At 36.9% G+C, this 20,555-nt stretch overlaps 1 protein-coding gene across 6 annotated transcripts in view; it reads right to left on the minus strand.

The window, feature by feature from the left end:
- The window catches only part of NUBPL (NUBP iron-sulfur cluster assembly factor, mitochondrial), a 76,790-nt gene that overhangs the window by 22,388 nt on the left and 33,847 nt on the right, over positions 1-20,555 (minus strand). For 5 of the 6 annotated variants that reach the window (XM_064715304.1, XM_064715307.1, XM_064715305.1 and 2 more), the window contains one exon: positions 7,632-7,725. In XM_064715304.1, coding sequence (XP_064571374.1) covers positions 7,632-7,725 — 94 coding nt within the window. Of the gene's footprint in view, positions 1-7,631; positions 7,726-17,211; positions 17,292-20,555 lie in introns of those variants that run through there. The other variant, XM_064715309.1, reaches the window with a different exon arrangement.

The raw sequence follows: 20,555 nt of genomic DNA on the forward strand, positions 1-20,555 counted from the left end.
AATGGAGGCTCCACGACCTCCCTGGGCAGCCTGTTTCAGGGTTTAATCACCTGCACATTAAAGAAGTTCCTGCTTATGTTCAGGTGGAATTTCCTGAACATCAGTTTCTGCCCACTGCCTCTCTTCTACTGCTCAGTACTAGCAAGAAGAGTCCTGATCCTTCTTGACACTCTCCCTTCAGATACCAATCTACATTGATAAGATCCCCTCTCAGTTTTCTCCAGGCTAAACAGCCCCTGACCTTTTCAAGTGACATGCTGCCATCTCCTCCTCTTTGCCCTTTGCTGGTCTACCTACAGGAGCTCCATGACTCTCTTGTACTGAGGGATCCAGAACTGGACTCAGCACCCCAGAGGAGATTGCATTAGTAAAAACTACGTTAACTGTATTTTTAATCCTTAGGACACATTAGAGACAGAACTAACAATACCCTGTAACACTGATGTTTGCCTTTCTGTTTCAACCCCAGGTCCTTAACTCAATAAAAGAAAGATGTGCCTACACAGCACATTGGTACCTTTCTGGTGGACTGGTGCTCAGCAAATTACAAGCATTTAAACAGTCTATCATTTCTGGGTATAGAAAACATCACCTATACAAAGCATAAGGTGAAATGTCACCAAACCTTAGCTGTGGTCAATTTATACCCAAGCAAAAAACACGGAGCTCTAAAAAGCAGCTCATCAGCTGTAGTGTAGAAGGTCTCCCTTAGGATGAAAAGGATGCCCCTAATATATTCTTTTTCCCCTCCAGTGTCTTCACAGATAGATTTCAGAATGAAGCTACGTGTCTCTCATCCAAGATTAAGGATCCCACCACACACAACTATTAGACCATGTCCTATATCAGCCTCTTAGCAAACAGTGTCACCTCAAAAGCTGTGAAGTACAACTGACCAGAGAGAGAGTTCTGGAGGACAAAGACACAGAATAATCGTATCTGCTGCCTGACAGCCACTGAACACTCTTAGCAAGGAACCACATTCAGGCCTCAGTAAAGCTGGAGATGGCCTGATCTGATCACATCACTCGTGCACTTCTTGCAGCTTTTGCTACCTTTTCCACTGCATTAAATTCAAACTTTTAGATTATGTCTTCCAGTCATAAATAGCCTGGTTAACCTGACTCTTCTCTATCGTGGATCTCTTCAGAGCCCCTCTGACCTTCTGTTAAATTTGCCTGCAATTACAGATACATCTTTGCACTTGAAAATGCAGAAAAAATCTTGCAAGAACAAAGACTTCTGTCTTTGCTGTAATTTTAACTGGCAACAATTAGAGATAAACTAACATTAAAAAATGGTTCATCTTCTAGGATAAACCTTACAAAGAAGTTTCTTCAGCTTTTGCATGTGGCATCTTATTACAAACAGCAACTTAAAAAAACCACAAGTGTGATTTTGCATTACAGGATCCTCACTTCAACCTCGTAATATAGCTCAGAACCAAAGGCTAGATCCTGGCTGCATCACACCTCCAGCCTGCTTGCTACCTTCTTCTTGGAGCAGTCATTGAACAACTGCTCACACAGGGGACTTTTCCACACATCCTCTTTTGCCCAAGAACTAAGCAGGTAATAAAAGATCAGGACACTACCAACTTGCCCACATGAAAAGAGAACAGATATTCTCACACCAATATTCTTCCTCCTGGTCAGTGGAACTGTCAGCTGCACAAAGCTGTCACCCTAAAGCTAAACTGCCCTCATCTATACTGATCAGTAAGTATTATATCATCCATTTCACACCAGACCACATGGGGAAAGGTGCGGAAGAACAACTTTCACTGTGGTAAAATGTTTGGTTTTGGTAATGGCAAACGTGTCACACTAACGCAATTTACAATGAAGTTTTATTTCGTGAAAACATTGAAAATATTCATAATGACATCTGTGAACAAGCACTATCTGCAAAGTACAGGCCTAAAACAAAAAGCTAATTCCTCACAGACACTGCCACTTTGCACTCTTTCTTGGCTATATGAATTAGCATTTTTCTGCTCAACTCCATTCCACCTCCTGCTTCCAAGGGCATTTGCCAATCATGTCTAGATTATTATGAGAATTGTACTAAGCAAGAGCAAAGTCCAAATAGTCTCTCTGATAAAGAATATGATTTAGCCACTCTGATAAATGAATAGGATTTTTTCTTTAAATGAGAGGTCTCAGTCCGAAGAGGAGAACTGGGTCAAAGAGTGATTCTATTGCAGAAAAAGACAACAGTGGGATTACTTCAAAATCAGCTCCCCAAACCATTCTGCTGTTTACTTTTTTCCCCTGGACGTGGGGACGGTAAGAAGCAGATTTGAACATTTACATTTTTCAGAAGAAATAGCTAGAGGAGAAAATACAGTACCATTATTCATATGGATTTCTCTCACCTTTAGCAATTGTCAGCTGAACACTAGGCTAGTTTACTCTTCCTATTCAGAATAATTGGTCTAAAAACTAACAAGGCAATTGCAGTTGATCTAGTACTTAGTGTACACTTAGCCACTTAGCCAGTTTCTGTTGCCAGACCTCAGAAAGCTCAGTTTGCAAAGCCTCTATTCTTCACAATTTTTTCCTGAATACCTGGAAACTATCCTTCAGAAACAATAAAATTTAAAGAACTTGCACTGAATACACTATCAATTCAGCTTCAACAGGCAATGTATGTTAAATCAAACTCCACGAGCCAAGAATGAAATTTAAATTTATATTGAAAGAGTCTGAGGTATTAATGTGTAAACTCCTACTATATTTTGGCCTCTAAATTAAGTTTACAGAGCCTACTGAGTCTGACAGTTCATAATGAAGCACCAGGAGTGTCCAAAGCTAAGATAACCCTGACAATAATTTGCATTTGTCAATTACATTTATTTTGACAACAGAAGCAGACTATTTCAACATGCAAATTATATTTGGATAAATACAAAGAACTGTTTGAAAATCCCCACTGGTGCGACTCATGGTTTTTTTCTGTTTTTCAATCTATCCTAAAACCACTTCCCTTTCTTTTCCTACAGCAATCTAAAACCTCAAAATATAGCATGAAATGAAGAGTAAATCTACATCAAAATCTGATATTAAAAATATTTGCCATTTAGAATTAGATCAAGTAAAATTTACTATTACCCAAGAGGCTCCCATAAAACAGCTTCCAAAATTTACTGCAGAAACTAATTATGTACCTCCACCACAGAAGAAGAAAGCAAGCTCAGAAATGGAGGAAAACATTGTATGTTACTGTTAAAGCAAAAGGAAAGATCAGATGCCTTGCATCTGTGCTGTGCACCAAAGTAAGAGATGTGCAACAAGGGGTAAACAAACACTTAGCCAAAGAGCAATGACAGAATGCAGATACACTTCTTAAACTGCATGCTACACACAATTTGTACAGCAGCACTGGGCTTTTTTTGATCATTTCTCTTTAGAAAAGACAAGAGAACAGCACCATACCTACTCAGCTTTCAATTTCACATAACTTCAAAAGTCACCCTTATACAAGTCACAATTCTTTTCCATGCTAAATCATGCACAGCTTTATAAAACATCAACAGTATGTTTTTTAAGCTGATTTTAAATTCTCCATTTACTTTTTAAATGTTCATTTCTGAAGAGACAGTCTACTCATCACCTGCAACTCCCTGTTCTTGTATGTTATTATATATTGAGTCAAGATGTGGTTCTGTTCAGTCCCACACACTGTTATAAAGTAGTTGTGCACAAGACTACCCTGGTCTGTGTGACACTGCCACAAATATGAGTAAATAATCTGATTTGCAAGTATGGTGGTCACATGACAAAGAATTTAAAAATGCCAAATGTCTTCAAGTCGGTGGCATCCATTTACTTCCTTCTATTCAATGTACATTGAATAGAAATAAGATTTTTCATGTTTAACCAGTAGAGACAAAAATATGCTTTTTGGTTTTATTTAAAATAATCTATTAAATACTGCTGCCAAAAGAATTCCTATTAATCAGAATTCTTTGCAAATTTATATCTGAAGAAATAAAAATTCCTTTAATAAATATTTCAGCCCAACCTGAAAAAGGCATTCAGGAGATAATTAAGACATACATATTGCTGAAAGATGCAAACATTCAGAAAAATTACACCATTTTTAGGATAAGGCAATTAAAAAATGGTACAAGCTCTGTGTTATGTTGATTTTAAATATGAGAGGTGACAAAAGTAATTTCCTGTATGACTAACAATGACAATGCTTCTGCTTTTACAGAACTTGAGAAACTAAATAGTATTTACACTGCTTTCCCTTTGCTTTTCTTGACTAATTGTCTTTCTATTCCTATTAACAACCTTTTCAGAGGTTATTATCACAATGATTATAACATATGCTTTGTACAGGGAAAAAAGCTACTTTCAGAAGGTGGGAAAATTAGGAGCACTGAAATAAAACCTAAAGCCTTTTACCTTTCTGTCTCTTTTACAAACAGTCAGTTGAATACTCATTACTGTAATTATTAAAAGACTGCTCAGTAAGATGTGAAATTATTTGTTAGTCTCAGTCAGCTTCCCACTGGGCAGATGTACACTTTTAATGGTTTTCACTGCTACGGCACCTCAATATCCAAAGAAAAGGGTGATATGACAAACCTTTAGCAAATGGAACAATTCCAGCATTGACCTGGAGCTGGTTCTGCCAGCTGAGACAGGATCAGTCTCTAGAGCTGTCAAGCTGTCACACTTCACTAACACTAAGGACTTCAGTGAAACGTTAACAAGGAGAGGGCAGCAGACAGCCTAATTTAATGGTCAGCCCCCACAATGCAGCTTCTCCACGAGGCACAAGTGCTTGTGCAGGGTTCTGAGACTGCCGCTTGAACAGAGATGCTCTTGCTGCTTCCCACACAGCCCTCCCACTCTGAAGGGAGAGAATAATAAACTGCTCTCCCAGTCTTTAGAGAGGCTAATTACCCATCTCCAATAATATTTATTACATTTATGCCTCCTTTAGCTAAATGATCAAACAAATCCACCAAGTTGGATTTCTCAATTTAGCAACTAGGTAATGCAAAGGAAGCACAAGCCTTATCTTTCATAATATCATTAGTTCACACTATATCTTGATAACAAACATGATAACATCAGCTAAACCTCTGTTTTTAAAATGTTCAAAAAGCTGGAAAACATGTAAGGATGTTTCTAATTTTGCCAAGCTCAATACATGCTAAAGAACCCATTTCTGGAAGTTTTGTTCATGCAAAAGATGGAACAAAAAACTAAAGTAAGGAAGCAGAACTCAATACAGATTAAATAACAATGGACAAGAACAAAGCCACAATCCAGACCGACTCTGGATTTCTATTTGGAAAGCAAACTTGCATCCGAAGAAAGCAGTGGTGTTTATGCAGAAATGGGTACCACATTTTCAAGCTATTATAACATTCCTCATCTACGAGTTTGTTGAAGAATGACTGCAACATGAGCAGTGTTACAGATGATTAAAGCATAGTACACTAAATAAGATGTGTTTCCTTGTAAGGTGACTAAGACTAACAAAACCAAAAGTCACAGTAGTTTCCTTTTCCACCTTCTTTCAAAGGAAATGCACCCACACAAAACTGCTGCCTCAGTCAAGGTTGCCTGAGGCTGACAGTCTCTTTAAGAGACTGGAATTATAAGACTGACTACTGGAATTATAAGACATATCTTGTATTGTTCTTACACCTGTTAAGTATTCCTCTAGTCTCCTTTTGACTCAAGAAAGCTATGGGACCTGTGATACAGGAAAAGAAACCAGTCCTGTAAAATTAAAACCCAGTATCATTTCACATATCCTAGCAGTGTCTCTCTTAGGCTCAGATGTTGCCAAGCTACAGCTTTTCATGCCCCATCTGGGCAAACCTGCCACAAACAAAACATCTTCACCAGGGCTCCTTCTCTCACTCACAGAAAATTCTATAAGTGGCTGGCAATAATATATGTGTGCAGGATTTGTAAATTTTTTTAGAGGCAAAATTAAAATATTCTACACTGCTTATCCCAAGGAAGCCACAGATTAATAATGAAAGAATCATAATGCAAATACAGTATCTCACATATGCATGAATGCAAATCAAAGAACAACTTTCATGCAAATTAGGTAATGCACTTTAAATTTACTAAACTAAGATACATATGTTGTCTCTGAGGAAAAACAGAGAAATTATTCCACTAACACCATGACTGTTCAAGGCATCTTCAAAGAATAAAGAATAAGAAAACCAGAAAGGAAACAGAGTTGCACACCACCAAATACTTTCTGTACCAAAGTAAAAGACAGAGTGCTTAGAAAATACAAATTGCAAAAACCAACACAATTCTGTACACTGCTCCAAAGATATGATCATCAAGATCTGTAACAGTCTCTTCCACACCTTTGAAAGGAACCAAGCTGAAGAAAATAAAAGCATGCTAAACAATGTGATGGATTCTTTGAAAGAAGAAACAGAAAGCAAGTAACAAGCAAAACAAGAAAGAAGAAAGAAGAATAAAGAAGAAGTTATTCAAGCTGTAATACACAAAATACATCCTTCCAGGGAGGGTGAAAAGTAGCCACAATAAACAAGAGAGAAAACTCTTCCTAAATCACAAATTCATCAAGGCAGTAAGAACACAGGGAATTATATATCTTATCACTCCTTGTCTGCTTTGTTTGTCTTCATCAAAAGCAGACTGCATTTTTTTTTTTTAATGCAAGAGTCAACTTCAGCATGGTCAACAAAACCAACTAATGGGAAATACAAATGTAAAGTGATGCTATCACTCCTAATTTTATGAAGCTAGGATTGATGAAAAAAGTAAGCTGAACTGAACAACTGTAGGAACAAAGTGAAGCCATTTCAGAATTCAAACAAAAATCAGACATCAGCAAAATTTACAGGACATACAGGATTAAAGTAATTTCCATCACCTCTCTGTCCCAGAGGACCCAGTGCACCATAACCACTCACATTCCTGAAAGCAGTGCAGAGTTCTGTGGGGAAAGGGCACAACAATGCCTCGAAAATCAAGAGTCTAATGACCATTTCTATGTTAAATCAGGACATTTAGGTGCACTGTAGTAACAGAAATTATCAATAGCCACTGTACTTTAAAAAGCTCCTAATAAAGCCACAACTCTAACTGCATAATTTTACTGCCCTTATGTACATAATTCAATTAAATTCTACCTAAGCAAAAAGCTCTGTGCCACAGTCATGTTTCACCTCATTGCTTAAAACCCTGGGGGTTAAAGGCCTTCCTGCTTTGCTACTGACACATGCAACCTACTAGGTACTGTATCTAAAAGAATGGGTATGAATCACTCTTTTATTTTATTCTCTTTATTATGTAGTATGTACAGAGAAGGAAATTTTCTACTACAAAACTCAGCAGGTTTTGGCAAGACTGTCTTTCCTTCAAGAGTTACAGCTGACTACTCCATCTTTTCAAAACTTAGCTTAAAATAAAGCAACACAACTGTAATGATAACGTATTAAAATCACTGATAATGTTTCCAACACCACACAACTGATAAAATGATCTCTCAGCGTGCTGGAAAGAAAAATAAAAGTAATTTTTGATTGGTGCTTTAAAAAAAGATTTTTGTAAAGCTACCGAACCTAGTGAATTACAATCTCTGAAGCAGTCAAGCAACATACATACCTGCAATTGGAATATTCTGTGATACTGACAGCTGTACATCTCCAGTCCCAGGTGGCATGTCAATCACTAAATAGTCCAGTTGACCCCAGTCAACCTAGAAGACAACAATATAAACATATGTAGAGATTTACACATTTTTATTTACGGCACTTTGTGGTTTACTGCAGTCCTTGTTTCTTGTAATGTAAACAAGTGAACCAAGGACCTCTAAAAGAATGATACTGAGATGGCCTCTTAGTCACACCTTCAGCACAGGATCAAGACCTTATTTTCCTGAGACAATCTTTGCTGATAACTCAAAACTATGAGTGCAACTTTATCATTCACTTCATTGGCATAATTATTTAATAATTTCCCCCAAAAATATTAGCAATAACTTAAGATATTTACTTTAAGTTCTTTAATCATGGATTAGAAGCAAATGTTAGGTAAAACTCGGGCTAAAAACAAGGGGTTTGTGCAACAAATATCAGTTAGGAGTTATTTCCATTCATTTAAGACTACCTTCTTTCCTTCTTCTCACTTGTTGAAACTACACTTTATTTACAACATACATATTTAGCCTTTTTTTCTGTTTTGTTATTATGAAGTTAGAGCTATCAGTACTGTATTTTTTTCCTAGGCAAAAAAGGTGTTGGGAAAAAGAAAGATAAAGAAACAGAATGCCCCAGATTTGTTAAATTAAAATCACCAGCTATAATTATACAGTGACAACATTCTTAACATTACAAAATTTAAAAAGTTTAATGGTTGCCAGACATCAAATGAGAGCATCCATTAAAGATTGTAGACTCTTGTTATGAGAATGCTGAGATTACTTACATTTTTTTACTAGGACAGATTTTCCAGGAAAGCCAAAAAAATCTCCCTAGAGCATAGTGCACCAAGATAATAATTCTCTTAATGAGAAATTATCCTAGGCCTACTCTACATAATGGAGCATATAGTATAAATATAGTATATAGATAGTAGTATATATAATGGAATTCTCTATACTTTATCTAAACATTTCCCAACAGATATAATGGAATTATATAGTGTGTTTCTGATTCATAAAACATATGCAAGATGCAACTGTATGAGCCGGTTTAAAACAGGAAAATGCCAAACTAAAGCACTGTATTTTACACATTTCCTCAAGTGTCATTTTAACAACAAAAAATAATCAACACTTCGCCAGTCCCCTAGTTATTGCATGGAATACTAGACCCTGTCAGGGCAATACTCATTCATTTTCATTCAGCTCTTGTATGGATGGTGATCTTTGAGGGAAGCACATCCTACATGAAATCCAGATCACTAACCCACTAGACACTCCAGTGAGAAATGGAATTTTTCAAGGCAGACTAAGGAAGAAGGAACATTTCAGAGCATTTATGAGAGAACAGGAACGGAAAAGCTTAGCTGAAAATTCTAACTTTAGGTGTCTAAATTAGGGACTCTCGGCATCCCTCCCTTTTCTCGTTTTCTATACAAAGGCTGCAGAAACACTAAAGCATGCCTAAGCTAGTGTAGCTAAACAGGAAATGCCATTTCTGCTAACCACAGCAAATGCTGCATTTTTTCACATTTGATACTGATCTATGTCATTTATAGTATCCACATTTTGTCAAAAAAAATTGCATACATCTAGCCACCTAAAATCAATTACCATTTATAATCATATTGAGATGACGTATCTCCAAAGAAAAACTACATATATGTGCAAAAATATACATACTGAAACAATTATGGGTAGAGAAGCCATTTTATCTGAAAAAAAAGTCTGGTTTGAACTCTGGTTTTCCTAACTAATCTTGCTTAGTTGATCACCAGATAAATGCCAGTGCCAATTAATGCCTCCTTGTCCAGTAAAAACTACTTTGCTCACCTGCAGGTATGAATTTCAAATTTCTATGTTTCTTAATTAAAAATCAACCATTATAAAGGTGGCAATTTGAAATTAGTAGCTTACAAAATGAACAAAATCACATTCCACGAAGATTTGCAAGTAAACACACAGATCTCCTGTATGCAACATGCAAAAATCTCAATATGCAAAATCTGGATCTTTCATAATAATTGGAACCGTTTTTAAATGCTAGGTAGGCATAAGAAGTTTTAGTTTTTAAAAAGGATTAATGGATTAATTCAAAGTACCTCCTCCCTCCCCCCCCCAATCTTCATGAAGCTTGATTCTGGCATCTTTTGTTAAGTCCATATATACATATAATAAATAATACAATTCCAGTAATTACATTCTCTTTCCTTAAATGCTTCTACAAAATAGAATCAATAAACTGGCTTTTTGCTTTCTGCCTTGCAGCAAGATGCAGTCTGGAAACACATCTATGAGTGGCATAGCACCACTACCATTCTAACACAGCTTCTAATCACTTTGTCTGCCAAAACCACTTGGTTCTTGGGTATATTCTTGGAAAAAAGCTGGATATTTAGTAGTTTTCAGCCATTTCTTCCAGGAGCTCACATTCAAGTCCTTTTAGGTAAAGCCCTGCCTCATGGAGTCATACAAAACAATCCAAATGCCACATTATCAGAGGTAACTGGAAAGGAAAATGCATTCTCCTCGAGCTAAATAAAAGCTGTCTGGTTTTACATATACTTGCAGGCCCTAAATTTAAGCTGGCTCCTCCTGTGAAAAAAAGTGACTTTCTGGGCTCGACCTAGAGCTTTTCTTTTCAGCCTTCCCAAATGCTTTGCTTCTCCAATCCCTTCAAGCACTAGCATCCTTCATCAAGTTCCATGTGATTGTCCAATGTACCAAGCATTACAGCTGTGCAACACTACTGGAGGTGACAGCAAACACCAGCAGCTCAAAGCCTTTCCTAGACATTCAGATTTGTGGGCATACACAAAGTTTTGCTCAATAACATACTTTCAAAATTTACCCCATATTGCAAATCAGAAATCAGAGGGCACCAGAGCTTTCCACCTCAAACTTTGTTAGTAAGTGACCCCAAAACAGCCAACGTGCACCTTCTCGACTGTCCTACAAATAATGATTTTTTTAATAAAGTTATAAACCTTTGAAAACTGAAGTTTATAAAGGAGTCTTAAGCACATGGTGAATCTCATGGTAAATCTCTTTGCTAGGCAACAGGAAAAATACCCTGTTAACACATAGTGTAATTAAATTATAACGCTTTATTTAATTTATGGCAGTGTAAACATCTTATTTCACATATTTTCTTCAAATTCATGGATTGAAAAGAAAAAGAAATGAGCTACCTATCAAATAAAGCGTAGTCTGTTTTATTGCTTGGAAACTTGATCACAGAAAAATGGAGAAGCTACACCATTCCAGCAGAAGTGGAGAGGACATCTTGCCACTGAGCAGAGTAGGTGGTAGACAGGATTTTGTGCCTGTCAAGTTCAGAAGTTCAGAAAAATCCACAGCAAAGATGCCAAGGTCCCTAAGTACTAAATATATAAGAGCACCACCCTCCACAAACCTCTCTGAGCCATACAACTGCTGGTGGTGCTGAACTGGTGAACATCAGGTGGCAAACTAGATTGGAAAACCATTTCTAATCAAAACTAACCATGTTTTTTATTTTGAATGCATTCAAGTAATTATCCTCAAAGTTTCATTTTCCTCTTTTTCATTTGTAATTCAGGGCAAGAAGGGAGACCTGCACCAAAATTATATAGCCAAAATTTCTGGAAAGAACTGATCTAGTCTATTTGCCTGGTAGTGAGCAGTAGTGTCTAGACATAGACTTGCTCAGACTTGTACTGGGGAATGCTGCACGAAACCCCATTTCTCACTGTGGGCTTCCTCTTTTTTGCTTCTATTCTGCAAGGACTGGATGTCATTCAGTTGCTCCTCCATTACACTCCCACAGGAATACAGCAGTATGAAAATCTTTTTATTAAACACATTATTGAATGTAATTTGGACAATTTGTTATGGAAGTGTACACTTTATTTAACGGAAGAACAAATTACAAGTCTGTTACTAAACTGCAGCATAGTAGAAAGAAAGAGGAGAAAGACATTTTTAATTAAATTTAGAACTGGAACATAAAATCAGGAGTGGCTTTTTGAAATCTACTTTTGCCATTAATTCAACATTATTAAAATGGAACAAATAATGGGACTGTGCTATAAAACACTACTTTGAATGCAAATCCTGTTTATATGCAACAATTTACCAATTCGGGACCACTGTCGTCATGTTCTCAATGAGTTCCAAGAAGAGTGTGTGTATGCAAATGCGGTTTCACACAGCAAAATGAGCTCAGATTAACAGCACATTACAGTAGATGAGTTCCCTTTGCAAGCAATAGGCAGACAGGGCTACAAAAGCCTGCCTTGTAGCATCTGAAATCTGTCAGCACCTTTGCATGTACAGAGGTGTTAATGTCTTTGCCCCTCTAATGTATACAGTGTGTAAAACATTTCAAAGCATAGAAATGTAATTGCGTTTTCCTTAAGCACAGCATTCATCTTTTTTTAAAAAGGTTTAACTTGACATTTATTGTTAAGCAAAGTAATTAAGTGCCATGTGCTTCTGTGTATTTTCCCTTGCTCAGAAACCCCAGGAATGCTTCTATGTAAATTACTTTAATCAATCATTCTGTTTATGTGACAATCCATAATCAAAATACCAGATATGCATTTTGAGTAGGGGTTCTAAATAGCAAGTTAAACCCAAGGTAAAACACAGAGATATAGATGACATTTTTGCTGAGGAATGAAGCCTCTGTGCATGAGGCAGAAACGGTAAAGCATTAGAACAGAAGAGGGATTGCTACTTATGACTTTGAAGTAATCCTCATGTTTGGTTGTTTGGTAAATAACAGAAGATATTATTTATTTGTTCTTATTAAGAGGAATACATGCAGAGTTACAATCAAGAGTTATGCAGGTGCAGACTTGGCAGCAGCCAGGCAAACTGAACACCAGTATCAGAAAAACAGCACGAGCTACACTGCAGGCAGCTTAAGTTCTATTCCTGCCAGATCCATCCTCCTCTCCTAACTACTTTGTGTGTATGTTAATGATTTAATACAGGCAAACAGCTGAGCAAAGTAAAGGTGAGAAATTGTGTTCCTACGTGAAGATTTACACACCTATTCACATGCACTTATGTGTTAAGATAAAACATGCATTTAAAATAAAACCCATGTATTTTAACATAAAACAATTCCTTGAAATTAATATGGTAACATTATAATATTATAAAATAATTCCTTGAAAAACTACTTACATAATGCCGCTTAGACACATACAAACATTAGGAACAAGTAAATAGTTTCACAGTGTAAGCAAACAGATAATCTAGGAACAGCATAATGAAACATGGCATTTTAATCTACTTTTTTAATGTACTTTCAGAAGTATCTGAAAAAGAAAGGAGACATTCCCCAGACATAATCCAGAAGATTTTTTAGCCCCTACGGAAACTTTCTCTTTGGTAGTATCACAACAGGATATGCCACAGTGCTTAACATAACTGGACACTTTCTGAACAAACACAAATGCCCCTTTGACTTGTCCTCTGATGCTCAACCAATCTCAAAGCCTTGCAATGTGGCACCATGAAAAACAGATGCACTGCAACAGCTCAAATTCCCTCTAAGGTAATTATGAGCAGTCTGCTGTGCCAAGTTCAGAGAGAAACTGAGGTGAACCGTAAGAACAGTTTGCTACAAAGACATCCAAGGAGAAGGAAATTGGCCTAGTCTCTCTGTATATAGGTTAAGAGTAACTTTTAGAAGTAAGTAGCTAGGAAGAATGCCTGAGTGTTGTTCAATTCAACAACCAGAACAGAAACTGGTCTCCTCCTCTTCCTATCTGTTGGCTTTTAATAATGTTAAGAGTGAAGGCAAACACAGTAACCTGAAGTTTTCTGTCACCTTCATTTGTATAACCAACAAAATTGTATAACTGTTTTGCCAGAAAGCAAAAACAAAGAGGTTATTCTCTGTAGGGTGTTCCAGGAGACATGAAGGCACTCAACACCAACTTTCTTCAGGAAGCCCAGTCAGCATCATATCAGCTGGAAGGGAAGATGGAACCCAGCTGTGGGGCAGACTGGAAAACCCACAAGAGCCTGGGGATAATCTCTGAGGGTGAATGACAAGGAATAATTCTGATGAAGACTCTCTCAGCACTACCAAATATAAAAGGCTCTTCCTCTAGGTTCAAGCTGTTACTACAAAGAGCTTTTGTGAGCTGTGATTGCCATTTCCCCGAGTCTGCTCTGTAAAAGATGACAGTTTGGAAAGCAAACTTCTATTAGCAGTTTTAAGATTGATCATTGGTCTGTTGCTGTCTCTACCCTTGAACAATACATAATTTGCAGAAACTGTTACTCAGAAACACACCATAAGGTTTTTTCCCCAAGTTCTACAGTACAGAATTGCCTGTAGTTCAGCTGCTAAATAATGACAACAGGAGAAGAAATACAGAATACAGAAATACAGAATAAACAAGGGTCTATTCCTACATCTTTTTACCTAAGCACAAAAGTTAGGTAAAGGTCAACAAATCAGAAGAAACTGGGCTAGCATCACATCTTCTAATTAAACTAATCACCAGGTTGATACAGCTATGTTAAAAACATCATCTAAACCACAAATTCTCTTTGAGTTCTCCTTACTAGTACACATTGTTTAGCTATCAAACCCAAAACCAAATAACACATTTTTAAGGCAGTATTATTAGGACCCAACTTAAGCTCATAAAATTTATGTAAGGTATCTGAATCAGATTTTCCCTAAAAGAAGTAAATAGAATTTGCTTCTCAAGTTTCAGTTCATTTTCTGGCATAAGAAAAAAAAATTATAAATTTCTTAGTGGAGTACCAACAGACTACTGTAGGTACCATTTAATGACCATCACTGAAACAATGATTTTAAATCAACACTTAAACTAAAAATCATTAGATTAAAAGCGTCAGAAAACTGTTTCTCAACTACAATGTAAAATGCTTTTCTTGAACAGAAAAGGGAACTTCTACCAAGGCCAGTCTAAGGCCTTCTGAAAAAAGATTACTGAAGAAAGTAACATGATAGGTGTTACTCAAGTAAATTAAAATGCTGCTGAAGAAAACCCTCCAGTATTACCATAAATAGTGCAACATAAAAACTAAAATAGAATCAATTAGATGTAAACCACTGAACAGAGGCCAAAAGACAGTAAATCTCAATATAGAACTTAATTTTCTGCCTGGTGAGAAGTTATCAGGTTTTAAAGTGAACTAGCCTTGAGTTAAAACGAATTTTTAATAATAAAATGCTGCTTTCCTTTTTTTTTTTCTTTAACAATCTGCTTTTCAAAATATGAATTAAAATTTTCCTCCAAAATTTTTGTACTTAAATTCAAAAGTATAACTTCAGCAGTCACTGAATTCAAAAAAGTCATCCTTTGCAAATGAAGCCAGTGTTGGAGAGTCTGCGTGAATTATGTCAAAGCACAAAAATCAATACTTCCAACAAGAAGTAACAACAAGGCTGCACAACATATAGAACCTTTCAACTCTACAGCAAGATTGAAGAAGATGAAAGAGTGTGAGAAAAGAATGTAAGCAGGAGTATGCATTAGAGTGAACAGAGCAGACTCATGACCATGGGACTGTAACTCTGAAGTTGGTGCATGTTCTGTGTCAAAGAAACTGCCTTTAGGTCAGAAAGGTGCAAGAAAAACTGTACATGCATTGTCCTTACAAACAGCAGAACAGACAGACAAAGGGCATTATTGACACAGATAAGATGTAAAAACAAAAACAAATAAATTTTAAAGCCATACACATTTTGCAGTCACACACATACCACAGCCACAATTTAAAGATGTGCTGAATGTCATAGTCCTGGAGTCGTAAGAGCATTTGCTATCAAATAGACAACAGATAATCTATTAAAGTGTGAAATCATAGATTGGCAAAACAATTGCTATGGACACAGAACAATGCTTTTGCATTCACTAGTGTCTTCAGTTATGAATCTGCAACAATATAAAAGTGTTACTTGTATTCTAAACCTAATTCAAATCATTTGCTGCAGGTGCTGATACCATGAGTCTCAGGGACATCCAGAGATTAGTGCCAAGCAATGGAGAGTCTTCCTATTATTATTCACTTCCTAGCTTTTTCTTTAGCTCCAGTTCTTATTTAATACAGAATTAAAAAATCTAAAAAAAGAAAGCAAAAAGAGAATTTTAAATGGGTGTCCACTTTAGCTCTTACTTTGCCTAGTAAGAGCTGAATTCCAAAGGCAGCATTCTGCTAGGAGAACATAATCTTTCTTTTAAAAGATACTATTGATGGAGCAAAACACAGTAAGAAGTGAAACATCTTCTACAGCTTCATGAATAGTACAGAAAAGCAGTTTTTCCTTTGTTAGGGAGGGGGAGGGGGAAAAAAGCCCCATGACAGTAATCTCTGGTACCTTAAGCACAATTACTTTACGTTTGTGTCAATCACTTGGGATGTGAGAAATAATCGCTTTCTACAAAGAATACTGGTACAAAACCTGCTGCTATTCTTGGATATCTACAGTTATTTTCTGGGAGCAAAAGAGATATGGGAGGATGGTTTGAGTGAAGGATCAATCTGTCAGCTTGAATTATTAAAAATAAAAGAAACAACTCTGTGCAATCAGTTTAACATATATTAATTCATTATTAATTTTAAAAATCTGTTTATACAGTTACACTTATAGTTATTTAATAAGTAAAATTAATGTGTAATGCTGAACAATGTGTCAAAGTTCAGTCAATATTCCAAGGCAGCAAGGCTCCACTTCTATTTTGATCAAAAGGATGAAAAAGAATGGCTGAAAAATGGGAAAAAAACATGCTCAAAAAGCAGCTTTGGTGAGCTCCACCTACCCATTCTCCCAAACATCCTGACTGCTCAGGAAAGGAAACAGAAAATCTCCACTGAGCATAAAATTTCAACATGAAGCCAATTTGGAATCCATTAATTATACACACATTAGTGAGAAAGGAGAAAGTCTTACAAGCCCAATGTAGCAAGCAACCTCTAAATGCACCTGCCACTGGCAACAGGGAACTCAACACAAAGCTGAGCACATGTGGCCACTAAAAAATAGAAGAATCAAACCAAAACCAAAATCAAAGCCTGTCATTCTACTGTTATAATAGCAACTGATTAATATCACAATTAGTCATATGAGAGAACCTACCTATGAATGGGAAGATGGCACTTTTTATTTCCCAGCCAGGTGGAATTTAGCTGGATAAAACTGTGTAAGCAAAAATGCAAAAGCCACAGAAGCCACCATGATCCTGTATAAGGCTGGCAGCTAAGGTTTCCACCTAGAAAGCTAAAGCTTCAGGTGAAATGAATCTCCTGCACAGATCTGGTCATGCTCCCCCTGCACACACCTAGTCCTGCCCTCAGGAATCCTGCATCTCTAGCTGTAGTGCAGAGGGTTATGACTGCTGCATGGGATTGCAGGGCATTCTCCGGGGTAGCAGGTAATACAGCCCTAAATGCTCAACTGCTAACGTAACCAAACTGGCACCTCTCACCTCCAGACTTTCAAGGCTGCTACTATGAACAGAGAATAAGCCTGTAGAGCTCAGCTGAAAGAAGGACCTTGGTACATACCAGAGGATGCTCAGTTTTGGCTTTAAATCTTCACTCCACACAGCTGTCCAATAAGGTTATGTTTAGGTGCTGAAATCCAGGACAGAGACAGAAAGTGAGCCCACAGACCTTTCCTTACAGCCCTCTCATTCAACATCTTCAGCACTGCTTCATTCCACTTGGCAAACCTATTCCCACTGACTTACACCATCAATTTCCACTTATTCCACACCAACCTCTAAACTTCAGCACTCCAAGATACAGCACCTATTCTACCATGGCACTGCCAAAGAGTCTGAAGGTACCTCCAGGTGGGCAAAGTAATCCCTCAGTACCCCTGAGAATGGTAAGTGATGTATTCTCACCACTCCAGGTATGCAGTGACTCCAGGCTAAGCTTTGGTTTAACTTTTCACTCCTGCAGACAGGGCATCAGTCTCTTAGGCACAGCACAGCCATGCCCACATCCCTTTTTGCATCTAACCTACAGCAGCTAGAAACAAACCCTATAATTAGTGGGGAAGAACAGAGAAAGTAGAAGAGCAGCACTAGGTGTCTCCCATTTATTAAAAAAAGTCTGCATCAATAATGGAAGTTTTATTTAGAAAAGAAAACAAGCAGTTTCTTCTCTTTCCTTTGCTCCTCTGCCACCACCATTCCTGTTCAGCAAACACTTAAAATCATGCTTAAAGCACTACCTCTTTCCAAGAATGATGCTGGATGCCATTTAGGCACTAAGTTTTAAACTTCGTTGCAGAGAAACCTTATGCTACTTCGTTTTAAAACCTTGAGGGAAAAAATAAAAAATCTAACCCCAGCACAGCCATTTTGAGACCTTATGAGCTCTCAGCCATTTCTTCCTGTCTGGTCAAAAAACCCAGCAAAACAGTTGCATGTTTTGCATTTGTTTTGTTTTATGCAAAGGAGAGCAGACACACGCATACCTGTGTAATATGTGTGAAAGATGAGACTACTGGAACCAGAGCAAAGAAAACACTCTCCCAGCCTGTTCCCACAGCAGCAGTAACTGCACAGTCATAACCATGACAGCTGAGGAACCAGGCCAAGAAATGTTTGCTGTAAATACATTCTCACTCTGCTGTTAGGCTTTTTTTTTTTGCCTTTTTTTTTAATCCTGAAAGACATTTAAAGTACATTTACTGCAAATGCTTCCAGTTCAGCAGTAAGATGTTGGCTAATGTTTTTGGGTTTTTCTGGTTTTCTTAACACTTCTCTCTATGATTGTCAATTCCTTTCAGCAACTATAATCCCTTTTCATATCAGCTGCTAATGCAAGCCAATAAAGCAACAGGGAGCTGTATGGATTCTGTTTCATTTAAAAAAGAAAGGCAAGAGAACAGGTTCTGTAGCTTCAGCTGGAAACAAAAAGACACAAGCCCATATTCGTTCAGTCACACCCACCCCAAAACACACACAAGTCAAAGGGTGACAATAAAAGTATTCTAACTGGGGGACAGAGGAGTGGAAATAAAGAGCTTTCTGTCATCTCCCACATTTCTGGCTACAGTACATCTCTGCATCAACGTTCAGCTTCTGATCTGCAGAAGTACCATCATTTTCTTTAAATATGTACATATAGATTGGGACTGGTTAAAGCAGTTCTGTCTGGACAGACAGGACCTTTCAAGGTGATTATTAACATATGAGCAAATTAGCGATGATTATACAAATTCCTGTAGGAAGCTTTTCTAAACATCAACATCACAGCTGAACCATAGTGTAGAAATTAGTGTAGAGATTTCCATTGATTTAGGTCAGTTCAGAACGAGAAGAAACTAGTTTATTTGTCCTTTAGTGTCAGAAAAATAAACATAACAAAAAAATTAGTATAAGAATTTTAAAACACTTTTTGTAAGGTATGAATGGGTCATCTTCTCTTGCCCTTGAAACAGTTTCCTTAATTTCAGTGATAAAACAAGAGAACGAAATTTGACCTTCCTTGATTTAAAGGAAAGCTTATTAAAGACACAAGAAAAATCTCACAAGCATTTGGAGTTATTGTTTACCATCTTTCAGCTGTAGATGCAGTCTTAGTGGCATATCCTAGTGCAGTTCTAGCACAGGCAGTTCAGTCACTATTTATTACTGAGTGTTGTTCTTTTCAAAATACCTCCGATAGCAAAGGGCCTTTCTAAATAGAACAAATACATAATACCAATGATTTTGTTTAGGAATGAAATGTCCAGATCTTTTCATTCTCATACTCTAGATCACAAAAATAAAAACAGAAAAGCTTTCAAAATCTCTAAAGATGCAATTACTCCTATTGCTTTGATTAATTTTTTCCTTTTGCCAAAACTATAAGGTAACAGACTTTAGCCTGATCTAACCATCTCCACATCCACCTTAGGTTGAGGCATCTCAAAACAGAAGAAATAAAGAGAATAAATATTTTTGTAATCATAGAAAAGCTGGCAAATCTTCCACTGTAGTGACACTGTAAGTACTGTATTTTAGCATTATGCGCTGCAAAGATGCAAAAAACTACAATCTTTGTTGTTCATAATATAAGCATATACATATAGCAGCTTTGTTTAGTTCTATGAAATGCAAAGTGTAAATATCTGTTACAGACTATCTGCCTCAATTACTTGGAGATAAATTGGATAAACATATGAATATTGTGAAACACATGTCAGTTTTGAAATTAGCAAGTATCCTAAGATGGACGGATATTTGCCAAAGCACAAAACATAGAAAGAGGAATACTGTATTGATCTGCACTAAGCATATACTTTTCTGCTATGTATCTTCTGTTGATACACAAACAAGTGTGCATAGACTCTTACATTTGTACTAGAACATGAAAATACTACAAAAGTTTGCAAAACAAAGAGCTATTTATGCCTCTTACCCCTTTTGCTAAAATTTCCCATTGCACCATCTCACTCTTTTCCTGTCTTGAAAATTTAGTGCCATAATACAAGTTAAATACCTTCAATGCTCATCTCTTGATAGAGCTCCCTTCCTAAACCAAAAAGTGTTAAAAATAAAATCCACACAAAAAAAATCATCTGGCTCCACAGCAGTGCTCCTTCTTCACTTGATCTTTACATTAACAATAAGAATAATTTTCAGCATTGATTCACTATTACTATTCTGGGCATCCTTTCAATTCACTGAAAATGTAGCTACAAAAAAATCAAAGCCATCAAATTGTTACTGTCTTCCTCCTGACCCAATACGTACCATTCTAATTCCCATTTCATTACTCCCTCCCATCCACCAATACTGTCTCACTAATTTTGTACTGATAAGACATTTTTGCCCACACTATAATAATTTCATCTCTGACATTTACCATATAAGTGATGAAACACAGCAAAAGGGGTATTTTCTGCCAAT

The sequence above is a fragment of the Zonotrichia leucophrys genome, chromosome 5 (assembly GCF_028769735.1).
Source record: "Zonotrichia leucophrys gambelii isolate GWCS_2022_RI chromosome 5, RI_Zleu_2.0, whole genome shotgun sequence".
NCBI lineage: Eukaryota > Metazoa > Chordata > Aves > Passeriformes > Passerellidae > Zonotrichia > Zonotrichia leucophrys.